Consider the following 12,978-nt stretch of genomic DNA (forward strand, 5'->3'; position numbering starts at 1 on the left):
CGCTTTGTGTATACTGACAGTTGTGTTCTATTCTGAGAACTAATGTAAACTATTTAAAGAAAATGTTACATTTGTAAAAACAATTAAAAATTCCAGAAACTAATTTTTTTCTTTTTTTGAAATATTAAATTAAAAAATAAAAAAATAGAATTTTCCATGACGACGGCTTTTTTTTCTGAATGGTGCACAATGGTGTAAACATTTATTTTCGCCATACTTTGTTCTTCACTTTTCACCACTTCTTCCATTTTCGTTCTGATCTTTAGGCATGAACCTGAAACTATTGAAGCTGACACAACTGTAAAGACGAACAGGCGAAAAAGAAAACACCGGCAACAACAATCGTATTTCCATCTGAAAATCATATATTTTTCAAAGAATGTTGAGAAAAAATAAAATAAAACATTTTTTTTCCTCTTGGTCCTTATATCATTAGTCGTGCCCCATGTACTGCGTACAATACACTTGATACACTTAATGCATACAATATAGTTTATCCACATATTTCATTGTTTAAATATATTATTCTTCATTATTTCCATTGTTCATATATTAATGAAAATATATCAGCAGAATGTTGCTGCTTTTTTAAAAACAAATATTTCTATTTTATTTTTTTTTTCTTATTTTCCTGAGGCATAAACTCAATAATTTGTTGCGAATTTGTTTTTTTCCCTTAAGAATCAGGGAAATTATAGGTGACAACTTTGTGATATTCAACAATTATCTTTTTTTTTATCATCATTGGTTAATTGCATAGCTAAGGCAAGGGGGTGTACATACTTAACTGAAGCTTGGTAATGCTGGAATTCACTATTTTTTATTTGACATTTTTGCGTTTTCCAGGGTTGGGATCTTTTTCCATATATTGTAACTCCCCTAGTGTCTGAAGTTACACGTGTCGATGACTTATTTAGATACGGATGATATATTTTTCCTGTTCCCGTACACAAGGCCGAACGTTCTGCTAAGTTGGGTCACATACACAGGTCTTGGCTTGCTGAACCCCCAAAACATAAAATATCGAGATACCACATATAATCTTTTGCACATGCATAGTTACAATGGTCTTATTCTGTTGAAACTTTGTAGAAAATGCAATCACAATATTATAACTTCACGTCTCTAACATAGAGGACTGATAAATAATGGGGGGCAAAAATAAAAGATAAAATACAAATAGAAATGTTACAATGTATCAAATTAACCAACTGGAACATTATAAAAAATGACATTTGTTATAATGTAAAAGATGTGATGTATTTTGTGCTCTGGATTTTGGGGAGAGGGGAGGTAAATGGCAGGTGAGTGACTGACGCTTTTGTAAAAATATTGGTGGAAACAATCAGCAGATTGGAAAGGATGAGCCTCGGGATCGACTGTCTCTCGGTTCCCTTTTTCGAGGTCCCAGTATTGGCTCCTCTTATTTTTCGCGTCCTCTTTGGATTCTTGCAGAAACCTATTTACATGACGGTCTCCCTCTCTTCCTCCACCACTTCGGCCGCTGGTCTATCAGCACCGTAAACCCCTGATCCATTGAGATATTCTTCGTCTTTGTTATACTGCTCCGGTCCTGAAGAAGGTATGGAGTTCTCAGAAATGGAGCCATTTTTGACGTAACCCGGCAGGTTTCTGTGACCATTGAGGGCAGCAGATACGAGTCTAGTGTTCAGGTGTAAGGCCAGCGTGCCCCGGGTGGTGACATTAGTGATACTCGTGTGGGACACCATAGGTCCATAGCTGTACGTGGTGCTCCCACTTCTGGCTTTTCTTTTAAAGTCTAGCGCCAAAGTCCATCTACTCCAGGATTTCTTAATCTCTGCTTGTACCTGAAAAAAAAATCATGGACTGAATGAATAACGAGCCAGGAAAGTATAAGTATAGTATAAGTAGTCTACAGGTGGACGATCTGCAGGTAATGGGAGGACGATCTGCAGGTAATGGGAGGACGATCTGTAGGTAACGGGTGGACTATCTGTAGGTAACGGGTGGACTATCTGCAGGTAACGGGAGGACTATCTGTAGGTAATGGGAGGACGATCTGTAGGTAATGGGAGGACGATCTGTAGGTAATGGGAGGACGATCTGTAGGTAACGGGTGGACTATCTGTAGGTAATGGGAGGACGATCTGCAGGTAATGGGAGGACGATCTGTAGGTAACGGGTGGACTATCTGTAGGTAATGGGAGGACGATCTGTAGGTAATGGGTGGACGATCTGTAGGTAACGGGTGGACTATCTGTAGGTAATGGGAGGACGATCTGTAGGTAATGGGAGGACGATCTGTAGGTAATGGGAGGACGATCTGTAGGTAACGGGTGGACTATCTGTAGGTAACGGGTGGACTATCTGCAGGTAATGGGAGGACGATCTGTAGGTAATGGGAGGACGATCTGTAGGTAACGGGTGGACTATCTGTAGGTAACGGGTGGACTATCTGCAGGTAATGGGAGGACGATCTGTAGGTAATGGGAGGACGATCTGCAGGTAATGGGAGGACGATCTGTAGGTAACGGGTGGACTATCTGTAGGTAATGGGAGGACGATCTGTAGGTAATGGGAGGACGATCTGTAGGTAATGGGAGGACGATCTGTAGGTAACGGGTGGACTATCTGTAGGTAACGGGTGGACTATCTGCAGGTAACGGGAGGACTATCTGTAGGTAATGGGAGGACGATCTGTAGGTAATGGTTGGACGATCTGTAGGTAATGGGTGGACGATCTGTAGGTAATGGGAGGACGATCTGTAGGTAATGGGAGGACGATCTGTAGGTAATGGGAGGACGATCTGCAGGTAATGGGAGGACGATCTGTAGGTAACGGGTGGACTATCTGTAGGTAATGGGAGGATGATCTGTAGGTAATGGGTGGACGATCTGTAGGTAATGGGAGGACGATCTGTAGGTAATGGGAGGACGATCTGTAGGTAATGGGAGGACGATCTGCAGGTAATGGGAGGACGATCTGTAGGTAACGGGTGGACTATCTGTAGGTAACGGGTGGACTATCTGCAGGTAATGGGAGGACGATCTGTAGGTAATGGGAGGACGATCTGCAGGTAATGGGTGGACGATCTGCAGGTAATGGGAGGACGATCTGTAGGTAATGGGAGGACGATCTGTAGGTAATGGGAGGACGATCTGCAGGTAATGGGAGGACGATCTGTAGGTAATGGGAGGACGATCTGCAGGTAATGGGTGGACGATCTGTAGGTAATGGGTGGACGATCTGTAGGTAATGGGAGGACGATCTGTAGGTAATGGGAGGACGATCTGTAGGTAATGGGAGGACGATCTGCACGTAATGGGAGGACGATCTGTAGGTAACGGGTGGACTATCTGTAGGTAATGGGAGGACGATCTGTAGGTAATGGGTGGACGATCTGTAGGTAATGGGAGGACGATCTGTAGGTAATGGGAGGACGATCTGTAGGTAATGGGAGGACGATCTGTAGGTAATGGGAGGACGATCTGTAGGTAACGGGTGGACTATCTGTAGGTAACGGGTGGACTATCTGCAGGTAATGGGAGGACGATCTGTAGGTAATGGGAGGACGATCTGCAGGTAATGGGTGGACGATCTGCAGGTAATGGGAGGACGATCTGTAGGTAATGGGAGGACGATCTGTAGGTAATGGGAGGACGATCTGCAGGTAATGGGAGGACGATCTGTAGGTAATGGGAGGACGATCTGCAGGTAATGGGTGGACGATCTGTAGGTAATGGGTGGACGATCTGCAGGTAATGGGAGGACGATCTGTAGGTAATGGGAGGACGATCTGTAGGTAATGGGAGGACGATCTGCACGTAATGGGAGGACGATCTGTAGGTAATGGGAGGACGATCTGTAGGTAATGGGTGGACGATCTGTAGGTAATGGGAGGACGATCTGTAGGTAATGGGAGGACGATCTGTAGGTAATGGGAGGACGATCTGTAGGTAATGGGTGGACGATCTGTAGGTAATGGGAGGACGATCTGTAGGTAATGGGAGGACGATCTGTAGGTAATGGGAGGACGATCTGTAGGTAATGGGAGGACGATCTGCAGGTAATGGGAGGACGATCTGTAGGTAACGGGTGGACTATCTGTAGGTAACGGGTGGACTATCTGCAGGTAATGGGAGGACGATCTGTAGGTAATGGGAGGACGATCTGCAGGTAATGGGTGGACGATCTGTAGGTAATGGGTGGACGATCTGTAGGTAATGGGAGGACGATCTGTAGGTAATGGGAGGACGATCTGTAGGTAATGGGAGGACGATCTGTAGGTAATGGGAGGACGATCTGTAGGTAATGGGAGGACGATCTGCAGGTAATGGGAGGACGATCTGTAGGTAACGGGTGGACTATCTGTAGGTAACGGGTGGACTATCTGTAGGTAACGGGTGGACTATCTGCAGGTAATGGGAGGACGATCTGTAGGTAATGGGAGAACGATCTGCAGGTAATGGGTGGACGATCTGCAGGTAATGGGTGGACGATCTGTAGGTAATGGGAGGACGATCTGCAGGTAATGGGAGGACGATCTGTAGGTAATGGGTGGACGATCTGCAGGTAATGGGAGGACGATCTGTAGGTAACGGGTGGACTATCTGTAGGTAACGGGTGGACTATCTGCAGGTAACGGGAGGACTATCTGTAGGTAACGGGAGGACGATCTGTAGGTAATGGTTGGACGATCTGTAGGTAATGGGTGGACGATCTGTAGGTAATGGGAGGACGATCTGTAGGTAATGGGAGGACGATCTGTAGGTAATGGGAGGACGATCTGTAGGTAATGGGAGGACGATCTGCAGGTAATGGGAGGACGATCTGTAGGTAACGGGTGGACTATCTGTAGGTAATGGGAGGACGATCTGTAGGTAACGGGTGGACTATCTGTAGGTAACGGGTGGACTATCTGCAGGTAACGGGAGGACTATCTGTAGGTAATGGGAGGACGATCTGTAGGTAATGGTTGGACGATCTGTAGGTAATGGGTGGACGATCTGTAGGTAATGGGAGGACGATCTGTAGGTAATGGGAGGACGATCTGCAGGTAATGGGAGGACGATCTGTAGGTAACGGGTGGACTATCTGTAGGTAACGGGAGGACGATCTGTAGGTAATGGGTGGACGATCTGTAGGTAATGGGAGGACGATCTGTAGGTAATGGGAGGACGATCTGTAGGTAATGGGAGGACGATCTGCAGGTAATGGGAGGACGATCTGTAGGTAACGGGTGGACTATCTGTAGGTAACGGGTGGACTATCTGCAGGTAATGGGAGGACGATCTGTAGGTAATGGGAGGACGATCTGTAGGTAATGGGTGGACGATCTGCAGGTAATGGGAGGACGATCTGTAGGTAACGGGTGGACTATCTGTAGGTAATGGGTGGACTATCTGCAGGTAACGGGAGGACTATCTGTAGGTAATGGGAGGACGATCTGTAGGTAATGGTTGGACGATCTGTAGGTAATGGGTGGACGATCTGTAGGTAATGGGAGGACGATCTGTAGGTAATGGGAGGACGATCTGTAGGTAATGGGAGGACGATCTGTAGGTAATGGGAGGACGATCTGCAGGTAATGGGAGGACGATCTGTAGGTAACGGGTGGACTATCTGTAGGTAATGGGAGGACGATCTGTAGGTAACGGGTGGACTATCTGTAGGTAACGGGTGGACTATCTGCAGGTAACGGGAGGACTATCTGTAGGTAATGGGAGGACGATCTGTAGGTAATGGTTGGACGATCTGTAGGTAATGGGAGGACGATCTGCAGGTAACGGGTGGACGATCTGTAGGTAATGGGAGGACGATCTGTAGGTAATGGGAGGACGATCTGCAGGTAATGGGTGGACGATCTGCAGGTAATGGGAGGACGATCTGTAGGTAATGGGTGGACGATCTGTAGGTAATGGGTGGACGATCTGTAGGTAATGGGTGGACGATCTGTAGGTAATGGGAGGACGATCTGTAGGTAATGGGAGGACGATCTGTAGGTAATGGGAGGACGATCTGCAGGTAATGGGAGGACGATCTGTAGGTAACGGGTGGACGATCTGTAGGTAACGGGAGGACGATCTGTAGGTAATGGGTGGACGATCTGTAGGTAATGGGAGGACGATCTGTAGGTAATGGGTGGACGATCTGTAGGTAATGGGAGGACGATCTGCAGGTAATGGGAGGACGATCTGTAGGTAATGGGTGGACGATCTGCAGGTAATGGGAGGACGATCTGTAGGTAACGGGTGGACGATCTGTAGGTAACGGGTGGACGATCTGCAGGTAACGGGAGGACTATCTGTAGGTAACGGGAGGACGATCTGTAGGTAATGGTTGGACGATCTGTAGGTAATGGGAGGACGATCTGCAGGTAATGGGTGGACGATCTGTAGGTAATGGGAGGACGATCTGTAGGTAATGGGAGGACTATCCGTAGGTAATGGGTGGACGATCTGCAGGTAATGGGAGGACGATCTGCAGGTAATGGGAGGACGATCTGTCGGTAATGGGAGGACTATCCGTAGGTAATGGGTGGACGATCTGCAGGTAATGGGAGGACGATCTGCAGGTAACGGGAGGACTATCTGTAGGTAATGGGAGGACGATCTGTAGGTAATGGTTGGACGATCTGTAGGTAATGGGTGGACGATCTGTAGGTAATGGGAGGACGATCTGTCGGTAATGGGAGGACGATCTGCAGGTAATGGGAGGACGATCTGTAGGTAACGGGAGGACGATCTGTAGGTAACGGGAGGACGATCTGTAGGTAATGGGTGGACGATCTGTAGGTAATGGGAGGACGATCTGTAGGTAATGGGAGGACGATCTGTAGGTAATGGGAGGACGATCTGTAGGTAATGGGAGGACGATCTGTAGGTAACGGGTGGACTATCTGTAGGTAACGGGTGGACGATCTGCAGGTAATGGGAGGACGATCTGTAGGTAATGGGAGGACGATCTGCACGTAATGGGAGGACGATCTGTAGGTAACGGGTGGACTATCTGTAGGTAATGGGAGGACGATCTGTAGGTAATGGGTGGACTATCTGCAGGTAACGGGAGGACGATCTGTAGGTAATGGGAGGACGATCTGTAGGTAATGGTTGGACGATCTGTAGGTAATGGGAGGACGATCTGCAGGTAATGGGAGGACGATCTGTAGGTAATGGGAGGACGATCTGTAGGTAATGGGAGGACGATCTGTAGGTAATGGGAGGACGATCTGCAGGTAATGGGAGGACGATCTGTAGGTAACGGGTGGACTATCTGTAGGTAATGGGAGGACGATCTGTAGGTAACGGGTGGACTATCTGTAGGTAACGGGTGGACTATCTGCAGGTAACGGGAGGACGATCTGTAGGTAATGGGAGGACGATCTGTAGGTAATGGTTGGACGATCTGTAGGTAATGGGTGGACGATCTGTAGGTAATGGGAGGACGATCTGTAGGTAATGGGAGGACGATCTGCAGGTAACGGGAGGACGATCTGTAGGTAACGGGTGGACTATCTGTAGGTAACGGGAGGACGATCTGTAGGTAATGGGTGGACGATCTGTAGGTAATGGGAGGACGATCTGCAGGTAACGGGTGGACGATCTGTAGGTAATGGGAGGACGATCTGTAGGTAACGGGTGGACGATCTGTAGGTAATGGGAGGACGATCTGTAGGTAATGGGAGGACGATCTGTAGGTAATGGGTGGACGATCTGTAGGTAATGGGAGGACGATCTGTAGGTAATGGGAGGACGATCTGTAGGTAATGGGAGGACGATCTGCAGGTAATGGGAGGACGATCTGCAGGTAATGGGAGGACGATCTGTAGGTAATGGGTGGACGATCTGTAGGTAACGGGAGGACGATCTGTAGGTAATGGGTGGACGATCTGTAGGTAATGGGTGGACGATCTGTAGGTAATGGGAGGACGATCTGTAGGTAATGGGAGGACGATCTGTAGGTAATGGGAGGACGATCTGCAGGTAATGGGAGGACGATCTGTAGGTAATGGGAGGACGATCTGTAGGTAATGGGAGGACGATCTGTAGGTAATGGGAGGACGATCTGTCGGTAATGGGAGGACGATCCGTAGGTAATGGGTGGACGATCTGCAGGTAATGGGAGGACGATCTGCAGGTAATGGGAGGACGATCTGTAGGTAACGGGAGGACGATCTGTAGGTAACGGGAGGACGATCTGTAGGTAACGGGAGGACGATCTGCAGGTAATGGGAGGACGATCTGTAGGTAATGGGAGGACGATCTGTAGGTAATGGGAGGACGATCTGTAGGTAATGGGAGGACGATCTGTAGGTAATGGGAGGACGATCTGTAGGTAATGGGAGGACGATCTGCAGGTAATGGGAGGACGATCTGTAGGTAACGGGTGGACTATCTGTAGGTAACGGGTGGACTATCTGTAGGTAATGGGAGGACGATCTGTAGGTAATGGGAGGACGATCTGTAGGTAATGGGAGGACGATCTGTAGGTAATGGGAGGACGATCTGTAGGTAATGGGAGGACGATCTGCAGGTAATGGGAGGACGATCTGTAGGTAATGGTTGGACGATCTGTCGGTAATGGGAGGACTATTGTTAGATTGTGGGGAGATTTCGGCCAGAAATCCCTTCACCTCTGGCCTCGGCTGCTATCACAGAGATTATTATTGGTCATCTGAGGAAGGTTCTGCTGCTGATTGTACAAATCATCAGGATCCGCTGCTGCTGCTGCTGAAAAATGGACTTTCTCCAAGTTGTTTTTTTGTAGAGTGATTCTCCTTTATGATAGATTAACGTTCCTCTAGTGTAAGTTTATTACTGGAAGCCTAGTCATCCCTTATTCTTTCTGAACTCCTCCATGTTTCAGCTGTCACTGGGCTCTTCGATTTTTTTGTGCATTTTCTATGGTTTTTGTGGGAATGGTTTCTGTGAGCATAGCTCGAGAAAACGGACACCGATGACAGATGCGTCCGTGGTGAGTGGTTGTGGCGGTAATATATTCTGTATTATTATCTCATTCAGATTCACAGCTTCGGCGTTGGGCCCTTCTCCCTTTTATTAATATCTGAAGGCTCCACATTAAAAACAAAGGACATAATAAAGAAGTAGAATATTCCTGGGATTGTCACTTCCAATGATCTTAGATGTGGCCCCTCAGTGATATCCAGATGACATTCGGACCCTTAGACACAGACAGCTGCGGTAAGTGTGTGACTCAGCCAGGACTGCAGATTTTTTGCAAAAGTTTTTAACCCCTGAAGAATTTGAACAATAATTTTTTCATTTTACCTTTTGGCTTTACTCATTATTTTCATGGGTCTTCTATTGATTTTAGGGGAATATATGTAACTAAATTTTAATTCATATTTATTTTTTTGCATAAATGTTTTTTGAGTTTGTCACTTTGTTTTTTTAAGAATGTTATTTGTTTTCCAGCGTTATGGTAAGAATAAGTTTTGTGCAGTGTCGGTGACAGTTATGAGGATACATTGTTACATTGTGGGAGAAGGATTTAAAAAAATTATTGTGTAAACATTGTGTTTGTAAGATTTCTACATTTTTGGGTGACAAAGGCCGGTGGCCTCCGGGTACAAGGCTGACCCAGGCCCAAGGCTAGCTGCTCCAAGAAATGGAATTGCACAAAAAATCAGGTTCTGGTAAATCCAATTTTTTTAATGAAATTCAATGCTAATTTGATTTGCCTTAAATGAGTTTGCTCGTCTCCATTTCCAGGACTCGCTCATTTAAAAAAATTACATTTTGCAATTATGCACTAATAGCGTTACAATGGGAGGATAAACCCAAAGCCAGGGAGCGACCCCAGTGTCAGTATTTACTAATGATTCTAAGGTTCTATTCATGGTCTCGGCGTTCAGAATAAAGAGACGTGTAGGATCAAAGCCACAGGAACTATTAATACGTCTGCTCATCCTCTGCGTGGCCTCCATGAATCGCTCGCACTTTTGATTGACAGCCTCGGATTCTGCCGGCAGATGATACATATTTGACTTTACAAGTTCCCTTCACATACATCAATCATTGTCCTTTCCAGGCCAATTCGGCTTTTTTGTAGTCCTCAGGGAATTCTTTTGAAAGTCCAGCTCTCAGTTAATGCAACAAGCGGAGAATTTCTGATAAAAATAAAGTTCAGATGTCGTCCTAAAAACTTACAATAAACGACCTCATGGGAATTTCAGAAAGTATTATCGATGTTTGTAAATGTCCCGGATCCGGTCAGAAGTCGCTACTTTGTATCAGTTCATAAATAATTCAAGTATCCAGCAAATGAAGGAGCAATGGACGACTACTCACCTCGCCGTTACAGAAGCAGTAAATAATGGCCACAAAGAAACCCTGGAAAAGAAAAGGACAAACTGTAACCTGGACATAAAGATCCCTAGAAAATATCACCTGGAATAATGGAGGACCAGGAGAGCGATGATGTGTGAGCAAAGCGACCGCGTCCTCGGGGCAGGAGACGGACACATTGCGCCCAACTGTAGGCTCTACCCCCAAAACACTGAAATACTGATGAACGATACATTATTTCCTCTCTTTGCTTCTATTTCTATCTTTTTTCATCTGCACCCTCCATCTCTGTTTTTTTTAACTATTTGTTATGCAGCAAAGTTGTGGAAAGAGTCAGTGAAGGAAGGCAACGCTCCATTGTGAAGTCACGAGGGGGTTGTGGTGCGGAGCGGGAACATCTGCCCCGATGATAATCATTAATAACCACCGATGAATAAGGGAGCAAATGGACAAGAACAAGTCTGCTGTGAGAAGTGTAAAATGTCACAATATGGAGGGGGATGAGCTATACTGGAAGATGGGGCATATCGGCCGGCAGTCGCCGCTCACACTTCACTGATACAATGATGACTGCGAAGTGTTGTGGAAATTAGTAGCAACATCAATAGATACAATGTGACAAAAGTAGCAAGAAATGCTGGACAGTGAGCGCTGCTACAATCTCTGACAACTACTATTCAGGAAGGTTTCACCTGGGGACAAGTACGGACTGAGGTGTTGGGGTCAGGAGACGGCAGCCGGCCGGACATCACAACCTTACTGGGGTCATGGAGGAGAGTAGGAATGTTCTGGGAGACGTTGTCACTTCCCCTCCCCCGCTTCTCTCGCCAACTCATAGACATCACAAGGGAGCTCAAGATAAAACTCTCCCAGGGGTGCGAAAGGTTCTCAAAAGTGGAAATTGTAAATTTAATGGGGGAAAAAAATAGAAAAAACTTAAGTATCATGATAAGAACCATAAACTGTACATGCTGATACATGTGAGCTGTGGCTCCATATAGGACAGGTTCTTCTGCCGCCTGATGGACCCCACTGACCGACAATTGGGCAGGATGGCGGTGGTCTTACTGGCATCATTCTAGCACTGGCAGAATTTGCATCTGACCCTTAAAAACTGGTTTTAAGTTTGGACTCTGGAGTAAAATGTTTTTTTCGATCTCGTTGATTTTGGCCTGTGCAGACTCCACCCCGTATACAGAGCATATAATCATAATACCGACCCCTTATCCTATAGCAGCTCCTCCTGGGAATGTCCTCATTCTATAATATCAGGATGTCTGGACACAATGTAACATTCACAATAACACAAGTGACACATGGAAAAATATAAATGACCATCCCCCGCTCTGCAGAATCACAATGATGCGAGGCTGAGCCTGCACATTACTGCTATCTGGACGCCTCCCGGTGCCGTCTACGGGGTTACATGGCGTATACTATGGAGCAGCAATATCTGGAGTCTTCTCTACATTGTCTGGATCTTATTGTGACTGATGGAGTGTACAGGAATGTGATGTATCCACTGGACTTCTCTAGATACCTGTCATGTCTCCGCCATGTTCTGCCTCGTTACTGCGCTATCACATGGGGGCCGGTTTAATAGCATTGTCTCATGGAGCCAAACATTGGAATTTCCCAATACAACTTGTTTTCTGGCAAACTATCACATCTGGCCATATTATTATTATTATTATTATTATAGAGGGGTGGTGGGGGTGAGAAAGCTTCTTAAAGGGAATCTTTCAGGACAAGTTTACCGCTGAAGCCGATGCTATGGCTGAATGGGTCCTAGTACAACCATAAAACTCAGGCTTGGACTGGCCGATAGGAAAGGTGGAGAATCCCCGGGAGGCCGCCCCACATCTGTCCACGCAGAGGCAAGTTTATGAATGAGGGTCAGGCAATACTGAATGTAGCTAAACAAATGGCCCCAGTATCAATGTTACTGGTGGACCCCAATCCAACACTGATATAACAGACACCTGTCTTGTAGTAATCGGACTGGCCAGTGCTGAGAAATGAGCCTGGAAGTGCTTTGAGGGCGAGGACTCGGAGTGCATTGACCGGCCCCCATTAAACCTACAGGCTAATTTGTATGCGGCTTGAAGGCTTGATTTCTCAGGGCTGGGCCATCGGATCAGTACGAAGCGGGTATCAAGTATTGTTGTGCTACGATGTAGCACATCGGCTACTTTCCGCAGTACGATCTTCCCCTATGTGCAGTCTCCTGTGTGTGGTGGGTACATGGATACAGCAGGTGCCAGGGGTCTCTACAAGTTACCAGGACCTGCTGGAGATGAGTCAGTCCCATGTAGGTGATATCAGAGGTCACCGGCCAGCTATGAACCTATGGGGACATATGTCACATCTACCCTCCCACACGCTCCGCAGCCTCTGCATCCAGGGGTGTAACCTGCAGCTTGTAGCCCCAATGTAAACCCTTCAATGGGGCCCACAACTAATACTGGTCTTTAATAATAATCTTTTGGGGCCCCCTAGACTCCAGGGCCCAGGTGCGGCTCCAACCATTATTGTGACAGCCCTGTCTGTATCTGCCATAGAGAGCTGACCCCGGGTGATCCAGCAATGACGATCCGACATATAGCGGGGGGCCGCGTCTCCACCGACCGCTGCCATCAGTCGCCATGATTTATATAAATAGTGCGCCACCCGCTGGCCAGATAGGAT

At 46.7% G+C, this 12,978-nt stretch overlaps 1 protein-coding gene across 1 annotated transcript in view; it reads right to left on the bottom strand.

Annotated features, from left to right (window-relative positions):
* Positions 1-342: 342 nt before the first annotated feature.
* Positions 343-12,978, bottom strand: part of PTH1R (parathyroid hormone 1 receptor) — a 247,940-nt gene continuing 235,304 nt past the window's right edge. Inside the window, exons 12-13 of the mRNA XM_077267851.1 lie at positions 10,294-10,335; positions 343-1,829 (exon numbers count right to left, since the gene is read on the bottom strand). Coding sequence (XP_077123966.1) covers positions 1,464-1,829; positions 10,294-10,335 — 408 coding nt within the window. The 3' untranslated portion in view covers positions 343-1,463. The remainder of the gene's footprint in view (positions 1,830-10,293; positions 10,336-12,978) is intronic.

Source organism: Ranitomeya variabilis, chromosome 6, assembly GCF_051348905.1.
Source record: "Ranitomeya variabilis isolate aRanVar5 chromosome 6, aRanVar5.hap1, whole genome shotgun sequence".
NCBI classification, from domain to species: domain Eukaryota; kingdom Metazoa; phylum Chordata; class Amphibia; order Anura; family Dendrobatidae; genus Ranitomeya; species Ranitomeya variabilis.